The sequence below is a fragment of the Euwallacea fornicatus genome, chromosome 7 (assembly GCF_040115645.1).
Source record: "Euwallacea fornicatus isolate EFF26 chromosome 7, ASM4011564v1, whole genome shotgun sequence".
NCBI classification, from domain to species: domain Eukaryota; kingdom Metazoa; phylum Arthropoda; class Insecta; order Coleoptera; family Curculionidae; genus Euwallacea; species Euwallacea fornicatus.
This window is the reverse complement of record NC_089547.1, coordinates 5,437,400-5,454,722: the sequence shown is the minus strand read 5'-3', so window position 1 is coordinate 5,454,722 and position 17,323 is coordinate 5,437,400. Positions and strand designations below refer to the sequence as shown.

At 45.1% G+C, this 17,323-nt stretch overlaps 3 protein-coding genes across 5 annotated transcripts in view; 1 reads left to right on the top strand and 2 right to left on the bottom strand.

Annotated features, from left to right (window-relative positions):
• Window positions 1–28: 28 nt before the first annotated feature.
• Window positions 29–12,889, bottom strand: LOC136340225 (6-phosphofructo-2-kinase/fructose-2,6-bisphosphatase-like). Of its 2 annotated transcripts, XM_066284121.1 has the most exons (7): window positions 12,206–12,888; window positions 6,164–6,313; window positions 4,433–4,731; window positions 4,108–4,374; window positions 2,788–3,006; window positions 1,833–2,111; window positions 29–1,610 (listed from the first exon to the last, which is right to left on the bottom strand). In XM_066284121.1, exons 1-7 carry the CDS (start codon window positions 12,348–12,350, stop codon window positions 1,425–1,427), a joined length of 1,545 nt encoding a protein of 514 aa, XP_066140218.1. In that variant the 5' UTR covers window positions 12,351–12,888; the 3' UTR covers window positions 29–1,424. The 2 variants fall into 2 exon arrangements, with proteins under 2 accessions (XP_066140218.1, XP_066140219.1); XM_066284122.1 differs by lacking the exon at window positions 6,164–6,313 and having other exon boundaries at window positions 12,206–12,889.
• LOC136340231 (short-chain dehydrogenase/reductase family 16C member 6) overlaps window positions 11,954–17,323 on the bottom strand; it is an 89,096-nt gene continuing 83,726 nt past the window's right edge. Inside the window, exon 7 of the mRNA XM_066284133.1 lies at window positions 11,954–11,966. The gene's annotated coding sequence lies outside the window, so the exon portion shown is untranslated. The remainder of the gene's footprint in view (window positions 11,967–17,323) is intronic.
• Window positions 13,607–17,194, top strand: muc (dihydrolipoamide S-acetyltransferase muc). 2 transcript variants are annotated; one of them, XM_066284123.1, is made up of 9 exons: window positions 13,616–13,941; window positions 14,458–14,764; window positions 14,819–14,969; window positions 15,235–15,372; window positions 15,636–15,725; window positions 15,776–15,975; window positions 16,064–16,271; window positions 16,331–16,469; window positions 16,520–17,194. In XM_066284123.1, exons 1-9 carry the CDS (start codon window positions 13,823–13,825, stop codon window positions 16,647–16,649), a joined length of 1,482 nt encoding a protein of 493 aa, XP_066140220.1. In that variant the 5' UTR covers window positions 13,616–13,822; the 3' UTR covers window positions 16,650–17,194. The 2 variants fall into 2 exon arrangements, with proteins under 2 accessions (XP_066140221.1, XP_066140220.1); XM_066284124.1 differs by lacking the exon at window positions 15,235–15,372 and having other exon boundaries at window positions 13,607–13,941.

Genomic DNA, 17,323 nt, shown 5'->3' with positions numbered 1-17,323 from the left:
GGACAAGGCAGAGAGAAAAACAAAACCATACACATCAATATACAACAGTTTTAATACGCTCATAGGTACTAAATATATAATTTCTCCCTATTCTTAAAACAGAACTTTAAGCGAAACAAAATGGTTCCGTTATTGTTATTGCAATCGAAAAATCATAAGCTCCAGTCGGCAAAATAAAAAAAGTTATAAGGTAAATCACAGTTAATTTTAACTTACATGCGTTGAGAAACAGAAGAAACATTCAAGATTAATTTGCCGCGATATGAGAGGGTGGGTAGAAGCCACTGTATCGATTAGCATTCGGGCGACTTTACCTTAAAGGTAAATTACACGGAAATACGATTATTGACCGATCCTCTGCTCAAGGAACTGATCTCGTGGTAAAGCGACTGCTTCCTAACCAGCTTATGTCAGAACAAAACCTTCTCGCACAAGAACAATCTAATTAACGAAACTGCTTTCAAGGACTCCAAAGGATGCTGCCGTGATGTTAACCAATATACGCTTTCTCTAAAACCGCCTTCGGCTTACAATCGGATATGGTTAAATTACAACGTAAATTAATTCACGATAATCAGTCTGGATATTCGAAAAAGCTTATATACTCTCTACAGCTCTAACACGTAACACTTAATCCTAAATCACAGGGGTCCACTTAATAAGAAAGCGCGGTAAAGCTTCGCACAAAAACGAGACCATCGCTCCCATTTTTGTGTCCACTTTCTCATTAGAACTTCCCCCGGGCATTTTTTATTTTTTTATTTATTTATTTTTTTTGTTTTTAGCAGACGCTTCTGAGTTTAACCGATACTTCGGGAAGCACAATTGCTGTTAACCTTTCTAAATTGAGTCGCGTAATTGCAGCTAAATGTTGTCTAAATTTAGTACCGAAGCGTGGTTAGCGACGTTACTTGTTTTCCTAGATTATCTTCAGCCTCGAAAGGCGATAAAATACACCAACTAAGTATTACACGGGCGGCTCATTACTTCCGCTATTTGCAATCAACTAACGAAAATTCCCGCCATTACAATAGGCAACAATGTTAATTTGACAATACAGAAAAAAAACATTCCGAATATTTAAAGACAAACTCACGAAATTCGTCTCAATCAACGATCTAGAAGGACTGGATGTCGCAACAACCGCCGGCATTCCATTAAAATTTATCCTTCGTTTTGGAGGGCGTCCACACCTTAATACTCTTATGGCGTCACTGCGTAACCACGGCGCGCCGTGCACGAGACGCGAACGTGTCGCGGCGACATCACCTCCTCCGATTTCACGTCACGTCAAAAAGACAAGACAAACCTTGAAAAAACATTGCTCCATCTGTTTTTTTCTAGATCGTTGGTCTCAATAGGGAAAAACAAAATGGCGATTGTGCATGGTCGCTTGACTCTAATTAGCTCATCTAATCGGCCAGTTAAGTGCATGTTGCCACGTTGGCTTTGAGGCTCGCCATAGAGTCGAAATGAGCTGGAAGCGTTAACAGTGCATCTTCTGTGGTGCGGTCTTCCGAACAATTGACCGGTTTTGCCCTGGTGGTATCGACGCATTCGATGGGCATCTTGATGGTCTCCATATTGTAGTTGAAACCTTGGAGAGTGATCTGTAAACATAGGTTTCAAGGACTATCGCACTCTAAATTTGCCAATCGGCGCAGTTTTTGTTCTCTGACAAGTATCGTATTGACAATTGCAGGCAGAGCGTAGGTTCAGAGCCATAACCAACATACATCTGGCAACCTAGCGTTTCCCCGAAATTCTTTCAACTAACAAAAAATTCGCTTTTCTCCGGATAAACAACACGTCACGGCGTCACAGTTACTCACCTTAATGATTGTGTGCAACGGCACGTGCACATACGGGATCTCTTCGGGAGGAGTCTCGAGGAAATAGCTCAAGACGCAACGCAGTACCGCCTGATGACTGACTGTCAGGACGTTGGTTTCGCATTCCAACTGGTTGAGTACGGGAATCAGACGTTGCATCACGTCCACGTATGACTCCCCTTGAGGGTAGCGGTACTTCAGTTTTTCCCTGTCGCGTAGAGCCAACTCCCGGGGGAAGCGCTCCTGAAGCTCCTCGTAGGAGAAGTTCTCGCAATCGCCCTGGGGGAGAAAAAGATGGTCAATATTCAGAATGCGTCGCCCCGAATTTGACTGACTAAATTCACTGCTGCTTCCACTGTCGCTTCGCCAGCAGCAGACTCAACGTAAGGCCTGAACAGGGCTCCTCCAGCTCTTTCTTTGCGAGTCCCGAGGGCCCTTTTGTCATATAGAAATTTTTTAAACGAAGCGCCGTACAATCGGAAATGGAAAAACGTGAAATTTATTTTAAAAAAAACTCATCGTTGAGCGTTGAGCTGACGAAAACATTCAAAATACGGAAAATATACTTATTATCGAGATTAAACGGCGTCAGAACCGGCTAAATTTAACCGCTGGCTGCAAACATGCTAATAACAAGACGATAATCGCAAATCCTCATAAATCTCTTTTCTGGGTACAAAATATTTACACTTGAGACGTTTATTACATGCACTTGTGCGGCAATAAAATCCTAAAGAAATAGAAAACGCTCAGGTCATGCGGACCTTCGGGGAATCTACGTGCGGTACCGCGGGCCGGGCGGAATACCACAGAAGTCACAGAGAACTAGCAGAGCCCGCGTTGGTGGGCGCGCAAGTATTCCGACCCTCACCATCGAACCCCGACAGAATTGGCCGTTTGGGACCACTCGCCGGGGAACAAATTTCAAATTTTCTCCCCTCTCAGTCGTACGTACCGACCAAATTTCATCCAATTCGTGCAAGTGTTGCTGCGGAGCGTTGATGTGGCAAGCCGTAGCCCTGGTCCTCTGAAGAGTGGACGTCCACACTTGCAAGGACGGTAAGTTGAGGGCCTGAACGTGCTTCGCCAGAGACTTGGAATACATGCGTCCTCTGGGAGACAGGGGGGCGTCGCCCCCGATGCGTCCGACAACGTTGAATTCGCTCTCTCCGTGCTGCAAAGAAATTCCTTTGTCAAAATCTCGATTGGTTGGGGGGCGATTCGCCGTCGCGATGAGTCTCCGAGGTGAAACGTATCACGCCAGAGATTTGGTAGCTCACAAGGTTTTGGTAGTATGGTATTGATGGTTAGCAATAAGGTGACGTGAGGGGCAAGCCGACACGCCCATCTAGGGAGGTTGCCACTGCCATCGCCGTTAGATTGCCCAGTGTCGGGGAATCCCCTTTTGGATCGGGAAGTCTCCTCGGGACTCAAAAGCAAAGGGAGGAAATGGGAGGGCGGAGGTGCGGCCCGGCAGCGGCAACCTTGTCGGTTTGTCTTGCTGCATTTCGGTAATCAATTGACATGTATTAATGAGGGGAGAACGTCTCCCATACTTTTCCGACCTGTATTTACGACGGGATGAATTATCGCGCGATGCGTCCTAGAATTCCGCTGTTTACAGTGTAAAATCCGACATGCGCGTTAGTCTTCGTAAAAATTTTAAAGCAACATTCGACATCGCATCTGCTTCAATCTCACTTTCGCCGATTGATAATTCGCAGATATTTAAAGCGAGCAGCCAATCCTCCATCGAATCAACGTCACATTCGCAGGGAAAATCCGAACGATCCGTTTTAATTTAGATTGAAATTTGTCACACTCCCAAAACAAGTTTTTTCGTTATTTTCCGACGATAACAGACCTATTTCGACTAGCTTTGTTGTGCAAACGATGCACGTATTATCGGGCAGGAAAGCAAATATTTTGCCCGCTCCGTTTGAGTACCGCATTAGTACGGCTTTTTTGAAAAATTATCTCCGACAATTCAAATAAATAACATTACACAGCGGTCGTCATGTGCGGCAGTGCACAAGGGCCGCGTGAGCGAAACGCGGGAATGGAACTTAGGTGTGTGCCCCGGAGGCAGGGCACAGTTGACGAGGACAATATTTTTATCTCGAGCTTCGAGAGCCCAAATAAACCAGAAGCCGGCTCCGAATTGTCTGCATTTCGAGTTAATAATAGCCGTCCCCGAGACGCGCGCGCACCGGTTACTTAAAGTCGGTCCGATTCACGTCTCCCGCCGTGCTGACGCTGCGTTACGGGCACCCACCCTGCTGAAGTAGAGCGTTTGCTGATACGGCTTCGGAGTCGAAACGTAGGCCAATATCTTCCCCTCCCGCACTCCGGTAACTCCATGGGCGATTACCCCACCTTCCCCCCCATCCAGCAACTTCACCATGGGGCATGGCAGCTCCCACAGACTCCCCAAAGTGGGCGAGTCGTATTGGGCCTTGTAATGCGCCATCTTGTGCGTCAGGTCTTTCAGTGCCTGCTCTGTGGCCATGCCTCTATAGTCAGCGCTGTATTGCAGTATCTCCTGGAAATTCACCGACATCATAAGCGGCCTTTAACGACAGCTTAGCACTAAAACATACTTTGAAGTTCCTCTCGAGCAAAACGGGGTCCTCGCAGACGCATTCGATGAACATCACTCTGAAGCCCAGTTGCCCGTGGGCTAAGTCGTAGATGTCTTGGCGTTGCACCCTGGACACGTTGGGACCGTCCAGGACGGCCACCTGGTGTCCAGGCTGGCCCAGCCAGTTACAAGCCTCCTCTAAGGCCTCGCGGAAGCTCTGCTGGCGGATGCGCCAGGCCGGTAGATTGTCTGCGCGGAACATTTCGTGGGTGGCGTACTGCTTCATATGCTTGCGACGGTAGTCTGATATGTCGTACACTGTTGGGGGGGAAAATTGCTCATTTTAATGTTTGGGAACCAAATAAGTAGTCCCGTGGTAGAAACTAAGAGGCGAAATTTTCGCAATGGGCGCTTTGACGATTTGAACGCAAGCAACCCGACACGCGTGCTGCGTCGGGGGTTGCGCATCTGCCGTGGCGCGGCGAGCGCAGGAGACCGCCCGGGGCAACGGTCGATTTCTATTGGCCGGCGAGGGAAATCGGCCATTTTACGCGAACGAGAATGCGGGGCGGGAGATTTGAATGCCCCTGTCGACGTCGAAGCGCCGGAATGCGAAGGAAAAAATCGAATTTTGGTGCGCCCCGGTCGGGCCTGCCTCGCCGGATCTATTACGCGCGGTCTTGAAAAAAATCGACCGTCATCAAAACATTAAATTTCATCACAGTCCATCAATCCGGCCAGCTCTGGTTCGTTTTTCACAAAACTTGCGCTATCGATCGCTAATTACAAATTCAATTAGCTGACCCCGTAGAACTATCGAAATCGCACATTCGTTACGTTTTACTCATTACTGGCCTTTCTGCTTTAACTTGCTGATAATAGTTACATCTAAACCGGAGCTTTTTGAACTGTTTTCGGCTCAGATAATCTTTAAGGTCGCAGGAAAAGGTCGGCAAAAAACACAGTTAAACCGCCGAACGATGACGTAATGTGTCTTTAAATAAAATTAATAATTAAGGGGGCAATTATACCAAGGTTGCCTAATTCGGTAGAAGGCTGAGGTTCGGGCTGATAGCAAAACGATCGCCTAGAGAACGGCACCTATTGCAGACCTTGAATCGAGTATGAGGGGAAAACGTAACTTCTGTGTATTGTTTATGATCACATTAACATATTTAGTAATGACCACAATTGTGTAACGAGTGGCTATTGCCGTAATTACCATCGAGCGTAATTAACAGTAAATGGGCAGCGAAAAGCTGACGCCAGAATTTTGCGCGCGAGCGTCCGTTAACAGAGGCGACATGGGCCGAAAATGTTCCCAAATCACTAGAGAACTGCTCAATCAATTTTGTTGCGCCGATACTAGAGGCGTCTTCATTTTACGTCCCGACTACACGTTCGCGGGCCTATGTTCGCTTAACTGTCGTGGAAGGAATCCTCTGTTTCACGTCAATAGTTGTGTACAGCGGGGCTACCAATTAAGCCCATAATCAATGGTTGGACACACACCGATTGCGAGATATCGAGGCGAAGGCGTAAAAGTGTACAACCCGACGACCATCGGGAGCAAGCGCCGCATAGAGCCGTCTCCCATCAACCGCGATTTGGTCAAGTCCACCGTTGCGACGTTCGCCATTGCGTCCACATTCGTTTCCCTCTGCGAACCCTATTGCTCTTACGTCACAGGTGACGTTTCCTCGTTAATCGGACAACAAACCCCGTATTACCCCCAACTCTCGAATCTTACCTTTCGAAGAATCCCCGGTATAGTTCAAATACCGACACAATCTCTTGGCCAGCAAGCTTTTGCCGCGCCCCGGCAGCCCCACCATGGCCACCAGTAGGGGGCTGAACTGTCGCAGCGCCCCTTTCTTGGGCGCAGGGTCGGACTGGGCGCCTGTAACGATAAAACGACCGTTCATATTAACAGTCAGAGCAACACTGGCTTCTCGTACCGATAATTTGTTCATATGTACTTTGTTGATTAAACGTTATATTTTGTTATTGGCGATTATGCGATAGTGGTTGAGGTGGGGAATGCTTATGTAGAGGGTGATGATTGTGTGAGAGCGTGATGTATCTGAGATATTTACGTGCGTAACGTGTTACTACTTAAACGGGTGTTTCGGTGGTCGTGGGGTACGTCCGATTCGTATTGGAAAAAACTAAATACGTAGGACCTCGAGTGGCCCATTCATCATGGGTTTCGAGCAGGTGGAAGTGGATAAAACGTGATAAAAGAAATATCGAGCGTTATCGTCGAGTGAAGCAGCTGCCACGAAGTGTACGACGAAATCCTTCGACTCCGCACGTCCAGGTATCTAAGAAAACGTCCAATGGCTAATTGCGCCTGATCGACGTGTCCAGGTCGACGCGCAGCAGTGATGCATCGAACTCTAGCCCTAATCGAGCGGGGAAAATGCGGCGGCGAGTTCCGTTGTGATGCGAAAACCTGAAATTTGGTTTTGGGAAAGCGACCAATAAAACCAGAAATAACTCTTGAACCCAGTCCAATTATTTCATGACGTCTCTTTTGCGGTGAAAAAGCGCCGCGATGATGAGGTCCCACAGTAACCAAAACTAAATTTGGATCTCGCTGAGATTGTCTGTCGTCATCGGGGAACCCTGATTGGAGTCTAAAGGTGGGCCGATCGGAGGGCGTGAACTCAGGAGAGGACCCGCTGCTGCCGCCACATCGGCCCTTGAGCGAGCCGACTCTCTTCAAAAGAGAGTCGGCACGGCACTTGTCTCACCATTGGAGACGAAAGAGTCGTCTTCGACTCCCGAACTATCCCCGAGGGGCACATCGCCAGAATCGGGGAGGAGTGCCAGTAGCTACTCTCCGCTCAACTCGTCTGATCGTAGTTGACCCCCCCTCCCTCTTGCCGGCCGCATTCAACGACATCTAGAGTTTGTTTGAGTTATTTCGGTCCCGTTGTAAATCTTCCCCCCCCGTCTAATCAAGAAGGATTTCGCGATGGCTACGCGCCTCCCCGCGTCCGATTTGAATCCTCTGTCCGTGCCGCATCGTGCTGTTACCAATCTTGACGTACATATACAGGGTGTTTCACGAACATACGGACAACTTTCAGGGGACGCAGAGCTCATAAAAATCAGTATTGAGGACGGACGAAGTTAGGTCAGAAGTCGCGTCGTTTCCAAGATACAGGGCGTCTGCTTTTTATTTTTTGATATGTTTCAAAGACGGTCTGAGACACGCTGCGGTGGCATGAACGTGCACGTTCCAGAAGAGGCGGAACATTTCCATTTGGATCAGTGGCGCGTGCGCCGCCGTTCAGCGGGACGTTTGCGATGGAAAAGCGGTGCGCCACTGACTTTTTTTTTAATGTATTTATACGAATGTTTCTTTCATAATCGATTCCACGGATTTTGAACGGAAAAGGCCTCTCGGTGTTTCGTTGGTGAAGTAGCCATTTTCGAGATAGGAAAACCTGTATGGCGATTTTTTGGAATTTTTTAGGAGAAATGAGTTGTTTTATTTTAGTGGAGGCACGGGACACGAAGCTGGACATTTCTCCGTTCAACGAATTGCCGCGGATTAGCGATTTTGCCTAGAGGAAATAAAACACTCACATTTTAACTACACACCCTGTATACAGAAACTTTTGCTTTTTTCCTCGATAACGGAAGTTGCTCCCGCGCGTTTGCCGTTTCTCCCCCATTCTTTGCGTTTTGGCATTCGAACGTGTACGGTCATCCCTGGACGTTTGACCCCTTTGCCATTTCGTCTCGACCTTCTAAGGCCGCTCCCGTGGCGTTTGGCCGAAGAGCTGCTGACGCAACAGGTGGTCCCTTCGGCGGGGCCGCGCCTAGGCAATCCTTGGTCTCACCCACCGACCGTCCACCTTCCTGCCTTCTGAACGTGTCACCTCTGCCACCCCCCATCGGGGGTGGCTACTCAGACTCGGAGGCACCCAGGGGTCAGCACGCGGAGGTGCGGACAGGTTCTTGACCCCCGGTCAGCCGATCCTGACTCTTAATCAGGGTAACTCCACGAGAAAAACAAACTTCGGAGGGGAGGAAAGATTTAATAGAATCCACGGGGGCTATCGACTGGCGACAAGCGGCTGGCATCATGTCCGTAAACAAGGCGTCTAATCTGAGGCGATTTCTCAACTCTGAAGAATTGGAGTCTAGATTAGCGCCCAATTTGCAGGCGAAGGTGTAACGGGCGAAGTCGGAGAACCCGTTAAGGAGATCTGGATTAAGTAGTTAAGGGGGCGGTGTGCGTTAACGACTGGGTGCTAACCGCGAGCCGAAGCCCAAAAACGGAATTAAAAAGATCTCTCTGAATAGATCACCAGAGATGACCTCTTGGTGCGTAAACAACGCTGTGTGATAGATAATCCAGATGATGAATTAATTACTGAATTCTCGGTCGAAATAGCACGCTTTACGGTTCGTATTTCGGGGAGTAAAGTGCAAAGCTTTCTGGCATTGTGCCGGAAAGCCGCGCCCTGCTCCAATAACGAATTGTCTGAGAGGACTTTTTTTTGTGTTAATCGGGGACAAAGTCCGGTCCAAAAATAGCCGAAAATCTCTTCCAAAACGCAATTTCAAGGCGCTTCCCCGTATATTCCCACCCAACATAACAAAGCGCACGTGTTGTTTCGAAATTTCACTATACAGTGGCGACCCGGTGGAAACCGGTACAAAGTATTTAGATCGTTCGTGTGGACACCGCGTTGACCAGCATGCGGGTCAACAATCGAAATTCCAGCGGAGGACGAAATGGCCTTTGTCGGCCGCATTCGACGAAACGCGAGGCCCGTTTCCTCGCCTTTATGCACAGGGTGTTCCTCGACGATGTGCGAGCATTTCAGGGTGGGTTTCTGCGTGAAACGGCAACGACGGATTGTCAGGTGAACCATGTCCCGAAGTGCCCCGTCACGACAACGCGGGGCGACGAGGTTTCGGGGAGAAAACGGAACTTGGTATCTCCGAAACCGCCTGAGATATTTCGATGACAACAACAAATTTCCTTTTTTTTTTTAATATTTTTACTTTGACGAAAAACAGTGGCGCGCCACTATTTTCTCTTTGAAAATATCGAACTAAACTGTAATTCGTATTCCATTGCGGCGCCAACCCATGACGACTGATGGCCCCTTTGCATGCCGAACTTCATCGAGACATCTCGAGCGGTTTCGGAGATGTTCATTAATTTCCATATTTTTCTTAAACTTTGCAGCCCTGTATCATCGCAACGGGGCGTTCCGGAACACAGCTTACATGACGATGCATCGTCACTGTCTCGCGCAGAATCCCACCCTAAAGTATCCGCACGCCGTCAAGGAACACCCGGTACACACATAAACACATAATAAAAGGTTGATGACGACGCGACTGCGGGTTATTCATTATCCACCTAGTGAATTAATCGACCACAACGCCATCACTCCGTTGCCGGTTTAGTGCCGATTGCCGTGAAAATGGACGTCGATGTGACGTTGCGGGGCGCATTGTCCGTCTTCGGATGTTTCAAACTGAATTTACGTGTTAATTTGGGGAAACTCACTTCAATTTTATTAGTTAAATTTACAACGGGGGAAATCGTATACAGGACGTTTCTCGTTTCTTCGAAACGAGTAAATTCAGGCAGCTAACTTTTGCGTTCGGAGCGCCATCTGACGTCAAAAAGTTCCTGAAACGCAAAGCACACTTCGCGTTAACTATCCAGACCTCAAAGCCAGTGGAGGAGGGCAATAGCCCAGTGGAGGAGGGCAACAGCCCAGTGGGGCTCTCAAGCGCTTCGATCAGGCTCCATTCGCTCCTTAAATCAATCCTTTTTAACTCGATTGACGAGCGCTCAACTTCAACCTCGAGGAGAATACAAATTTGCCCTCTGTCAAATCTCCGCACCCCCTATGGGGGGAGGGGGGTGATGATGACGATGATGATTTGTAATGCTTCATCGTGTTTTTACGATTAGCCTTAAACCAGAAAAGAATTTCAAATCAGCCCCGCGACGTTGCACCCTTCGCCGCCACTCCTTGTCCGGGGTATTTTCCGTTCAGTGGCGCCGGATTATTTACGACAAAAAGTAAATAAGAGTGCCGATCAAATGAATCCGCTGACCGACACGGGGAAAGCACAGGGCGCAGCCCGAAAACTGCTTGAAATTGTTCGGGCGCATCGAGGGGAAGTTAAAAATAAATACTCGTCTAATCGGGGTAAGTAATAAATTGCGGAATGGGAAATTGCCTTCGTGGGTGGAAATAGTTTTTCTCTTCCCACGAAAAGTATCGTATTTCACACCTTTATTGCGAGGAAGGGCTTCGCAGGCCCTTCGTTTATTTCGCAAACGACAGTTTTCGTGGTGTTATCACAAACAGTGGTTTGCACCCTTGACAATCGTTATTGCGCTTTCTTCTCGTTTCTTTCATCCACAAATTTGGCCCCCACATTCGCCCAATGTTGACAAAGTGCCACTAGGACAGCACAAGCATGACGTCAGCAGTACCCCACCCGTCGAGGTGGAAAGTCTCCAGCGGTGTCGCATCCCTGTATCACCGTTAGCGGCCATGATTTCTCGCAGAGCGAGGGTTAGTACTGTCGAATCTCATCCTTGTCCTGATCGTAACGCCAGTGAAGCTCGGACAAATGCTTCGGTGAAACTTCATCGAGAAATATCCTGGAGAGATTTACTCCGGGACGAATCGGTACCACCTCAGTTTTTAATCCAGCAGCTCAGTTCGGTCTACTCTTCTCTGCTTCCGTATTTTCGAAATCAGTTTTCTTCAGAAAATGCGATTAACGCGGTCTCTTAACGTTCATAAATGGTAGCCCAGAATGGAAAAACAATTCCAATCTGTGGAAATCCCTAAGACAAGTGCACAAGAAAGAGAGGCAATTCCGTGTCGCAAGCACAACCCCTCAGGCAACAGCAAACAGCCCGAACGAATTGCTTTTAAGACCACTATAATGGAATTGAGAGACCATAAAAACCCAAAGCTGTTGTCTGCTGTATAAGTAAAATCATTAAAGCATAATGAAGATATTCATGCAATTATGGGGCAATTTCCTCACTTAGGAAGAGCACTCATCAAATATCATTATCATCTGATAGTTAATTAAAGCAAAGGAAGAAAGTACTTAAACTCGCATTTGAAGTGGTAACTGCAATCATAACTAACAACTGCAATATGAGTAATTGTCGGTGGAATGCTTTAGAGAATTGTCCACGAAGTTCACATCACAAACCATTTTCCAAGCAATTGCTTTATGGGGTGGTTGATGTTTACTGCCAGAGATTGCTGGTTGAATGGAAAGAAAATTTGAAGTTCTAATTTTTCGGTGTTTTACATGCTCCAGATGCATCTAATCTACAAATTTCAACATATCCCATGTATTTCCGAGGTATTGTCCTGTACAAGAATTAATCAGAGATCTGGTTGACATACTAATGGTTCGCTCTTTCCATGATCAACAATAATTTCAAGGGTTTAACAAAAGCTCAATTGTGGGTTCAAGATCTGCAATGAGTCATGAGTGTGACTAACTTAATTTGGGAATGTGTTTGATACAGCCTGTGAAGTATGAGGCAATCATCTCCATAGAGCAGGCAGTTGTTAAGAAGAGAAAATTTGTACCTTATGCAACAGTACCTGAAGAGCTTAAAAAGACAGTTTCCTACAATTAATTAACTGATTATTGCCGTTTCTCAAGCTAAAATTTCTAATGACCATAACATAATATCTTAATGTAGGTCATATCAGAAGTTGTTATATCAGTTGGTTGTGCTGTAACTAATAGACCCGTAACTTACCTCTAGCCTCATCCTTAATTTCCTTTTCTGCAAAGCTTGGCTTGGAAGCCATCTTCAAAGGTTGTTCCTTTACAATGCCAAAAATCCCCTCTTCACTGGAAGCCCCTAATTCTCCTTCACTTTCGAAGCAACAAGAGTAGTTCATACACAGCTCTCACCTGCTTCTCTACTTGGAATTTGTACAAGAAAAGCAAAACTGGGTAAAACTAAAGATACACTCTTATCGCCTGCTCTTCTGAGAAGTGATCTGAGGATGTGTGAATGATGAACTTCTTTAGAATCAGTCTCATACCAATCCTGTATCTAATTTCAGTAGCCAGGTTTGGCTCTTTACTGAAAATGCTTTTCGAAAAAGTCCAGACGTCTGTGAGGGGTGGTGTTTACATCACCACCGGGGAGGACCAAGTCGGAAAGATCGTCGCGATGGTTTTCAAAGGTTCCACGCACTCAAAGTTCGATCACGGCGTTCTTCTTTGGGAAATTCGTTCGTAGAGGCGATGGAAAACACTGATGACAACTCTATGTGAAAGCGAAGACTGCGGTCTGTGAGATTCTCAGCACGATTAAGCGACACCGTCACAAATGAATTAAAAATATTCGGTATTTTGATGCGAAAGCGGGGTACTGCATCAAGAGTCGGAAACGAAATTCTTTTGTTTTGATTTTTTACCTGCCTCCTCGCCACAAGGGGGCGATGAGAAAGGGAACGTCGATGTGCATGCGCAATGGAAACGTAGCATAGCCAATGGAGTTAAGGAAGCAAATGGAGTTGGAAAGATCGCCTGTGACGTCAGAAGATGCCACTTTATCAACTTTTTTATGAAAATTAAAAGACAATTAAATGTGCAAAAACTAATTTATTTACCAGCTATTGATGGCAAAATGACTATTTTATTTTCACTTTACACACTAATAATTACATGAAACCATTTCATTTAGGAATAGGAAAAAAACGTATAACATCAATGTTAAAAAGAAACCTGAAATAAACACATAAAAACGGATAGCAAGACACAAATTTGGTATTTGGCAAATGCCATTATAATTTTCCTTATACTGCTAATCTTCGATGGCACTTTAAAATCGCCGAATTAATGATCGCGATGTATATAAATTTGGAAACGGGTTAGGGGAGCCGAGTCAGATAGCTTTTGTATTTTACTGACGTAACGTAACAAGTCATCTAAACAATGTTCGTTTATCGGCCCGGAAGTATTGAATCATGTAAATTATGTAAACTAATCAATACGTACAGTATACAAATGCATACGAAATCGACTCAGACGTATGATGTAATCCCTATCACTGGCCATAGCACTATATTTGCCTTACTCACACACATGGCCAGTCGCCTTTATACCTCTTTCGTTTTTCTTCTAGAGTTCGTCGAATTTACAAAACTGATATAAAAATGTCAGATTGTCATAAATTTTTTTTGCGACATTTACGTCACTTCATTTTTCGAGACATGTTGATAACGTCAGATCGGCGAGTGAGCCACAGATATCTACCGTAGAAGTCTTTTAAATGACCTTACGGTTACGAAGATAGTGAATTAAAATTTCGGTCACCCTCATATCGCTCCATCCCGAAGTTTCACGCAACTAATCAAAAACCATGTTCCGGACCGTAATTTCAAAGAGTGACGCAGTCAAAGAGGTGGTCAAAAAGACTGTTCGAGCGCAAATTTTACGAAATATTTCCTTGCAAAGTGTGAGGAACCGACACTGTCACAGGTGAGGCATTTTCTGAGCCCATTTCAAGGCGTATCCTTTCAAATAATTCGCTTACATAACAGGTCTTTTAGTGTGACATAAGACGTCCACTTCTCCCTCAATTTGGCCACTCCAACTTGGGGGGTTTCAGTTATTTTAGTCTATTATCATGCAGTTGAAGTGTCCATCTATCTGTGAAAACACTCCGCTCTTTAGCGGTCTCAGTTATGCAACAGAGCAACAGCTGAGTTAGTCAAACAATTGAGCTATTGTTAGTTGTAATCTTCCTCCTAAAGTATTTTTTTATCTCAAGAGCTGTTAAAGGTTTCCTTATCAACGAAAGTCTCGCTTCAGTGTCACCACAACTTTGCCATATTTATGTTAAGCAATATATTGATAGATTTATTATCAACATGTTCTTACCATAAGATCATCCAACATTTCAGAGACGGCCTTCGTTTCAGTTAAAATAATGCTGCAATAACTTCTCCTTAAACGTGTCTGTTACACTTAATGACAAAGTTTCATTAACTTCAGGGCACTTCTTACTAGCACAAAGAGTCAACTCCTGAAACCATGCAAATGTGCCACAGAAACCTTAAGATATTACTCCAGCGACCTTCCCTCCCACATCAAAGTAACCTTGCCTGCGCTGTCACCTACCATGGAATTAGGGACAATAATCAGTTGGGAGAAAAAAGAGGGCGATAAACTGAATGAGGGTGACTTGCTGGCAGAGATTGAGACCGACAAGGCTACAATGGGCTTTGAAACTCCAGAGGAGGGATATTTAGCCAAAATCTTAATTCCTGCAGGCAGCAAAGATGTGCCAGTTGGAAAATTGGTGGGTACTTTAATATCACATGTGTAACAAACAATTGTGATGAAACGTGTGTAGGTATGTGTTATTGTGGAAAACGAGAGCGACATTGCGGCGTTTAAAGACTTCAAAGATGATGGTACAGGACCATCAAAGTCATCTGCAGCAGCTGCTCCTGTTTCAACTGTGCCTATCCCTGTCGCACCTGTGCCCCCATCTCCAGCACCAGGTAAGAAAGTTCTTTATTTGTTTCTGGATTTCCGCGTTAGTGTAATGTGGATCGTATTGATGTTGTTCAATTAGGGAGACTATATGGAATTGTCATTTGTCTGCAGGAAGTGTCACTTGTACCCAATTTATCGTCATCTTTGAGATTCAACACAGATTTACCCACGTTCTGACTATGTTCAACAGTTTAAAAAAAATTACAATATAATAATTTGCATTTCTACTTTTCATTCCTACTATTTCGGTGTCGTGTCCTTACCTTTCAGCTGCAGATTATGGCGCTGGAGGCCGGGTATACGCGAGCCCCATGGCGAAAAGACTTGCCGAACAACGAAACATAAGACTGCAGGGCAAAGGTACTGGATTATTTGGAGCTATTACATCATCCGATCTTGGGGCACACGGTATGTATGGTGTATGCCTGGGGGCAGATTGTCGCGACTATTGAAAGAAAGTAATTATATCACAATAGTCATCAATTATATAACGATCGATGGCTATATTACAGAAAAGAGATTAATTACATTTCTCATTTAAAATAAATAATTCATTTGGCAAGGGCTCTTGGGAGTATAAACCATTTTTAGCAAGGTTCGGTTAACTCTGTTGGGTGTTCATCGACAGGGAAAAGATAAAATGTAAATAAATCTGGGTTAATTAATTGCAGTTGCCGCTACTGCTCCTGATATCGCCCCTCACGCAGCAGCAGCAGCCCACGCGGCTCCTTCATCTCCCGGACCATTTGTCGATATTTCAGGTAACTATCATTACTATCAAAAAGTACAGTAGCAACTACTTTTCCTTTAGTGTCAAATATACGTAAAACGATCGCGAAGAGGCTGTTGGAGTCGAAGCAGCTAATTCCCCATTACTACCTCACGCAGGAAGTTAACGTAGACGCCCTCATGAAAGTCCGATCCAAATATAACAAGAAACTGGAGAAACAAGGAGTGAAACTCAGCGTCAACGATTTCATAGTGAAAGCTACTGCCGTAGCTTCCCAAAAGGTTTGATATAAATATGAAATTTCGTCTTTTGATCGAAAAGAATTTATCGTTTTTTTTACTTAACGAGATTTGCGAAACACTATTTCAGGTGCCTGAAGCGAACTCCCATTGGTTAGATACAGTAATCAGGCAGTTCAGGAACGTGGATGTGAGCGTGGCTGTTTCCACAGATAAAGGTCTGATTACCCCTATTGTGTGGGAAGTCAACAACAAGGGAGTTGTAGAGATTAGTAAAATAGTGAAGGAATTGGCGGGCAAAGCTAGGGATGGAAAATTGCAACCGCACGAATTCCAAGGCAAGCCTTACGCTTAGTAGTTTTCTTTCTTCTTCATCTCATCTTCGTTCTTCTTTTAGGCGGTACCATCAGCGTGTCGAATTTAGGAATGTTCGGTATTAATCATTTCTGTGCCATAATCAATCCTCCACAGAGCTGTATATTGGCAATAGGAACTTCAGTTACTCGATTAGTCCCGGACGAAACTAAGGAAAAAGGGTATTTCTTCTTGCATAAACTAATAATTCTTGACTAACGTAAAGTTTCAGATTTCGGGAAGCTCAGTACCTAACTGTGACTCTGAGCTGCGATCACAGGGTGGTGGATGGAGCTGTCGGGGCAAGATGGTTGCAAGCCTTCAAAGAGTGCATAGAAGACCCCGTCGCCATGATTTTATGAACGCATTAAAATGAAAAATCTAATTATTTATTACGTCGAAACTCGTTTGGGTCTTGACGACGATTTTGGCGGTCATCAATCATTGTTTTCGCCCACATACATAAATCGTCGTGTGTGTGTGTGTGTGTGTGGTCCCAAATGGCAGTGTGCTGGTCTTTTGACCCTCCCTTTCGAAATATTCAATTAAACTGCATGTGTAATTTATACATTTAATTGAACAGGGAAAAAGTCGCATGTGCCATTGCGGACACATTTAAGCTGTCCTCATCAAATAAGCACGGCTTAAACACCATTACTTCACAGTTTCACCGTTTTCATTTTTCTCTTGCTTCGTTGAGTTTTATTTCCTTTTCGAGTATGGTGAGATTTTAGCGCAATCATGTTCTGCTCGTTTTAGAGAGTATATAAGTGAATCTGCATTTACATTTTCAACTGCTGTTGCACAGAATTTTTTTCATAAATCGGTCCAAACGTTATTGTTTTGAGCAGCTGTAAAATATTTGTTATGTTGATCGTATGTAAATATATGGAAACTGTATCGTTAACGATGAATTTTATAATTAGCAACCCCCTTTAAAAAAATGCAAGGAGTTATTTGGAAAAATAGTTGTCGGTATTATTAATAGTGCATCTGAACGACGTCACGCAGGCACAAAGGATTTTGATTGGTCATT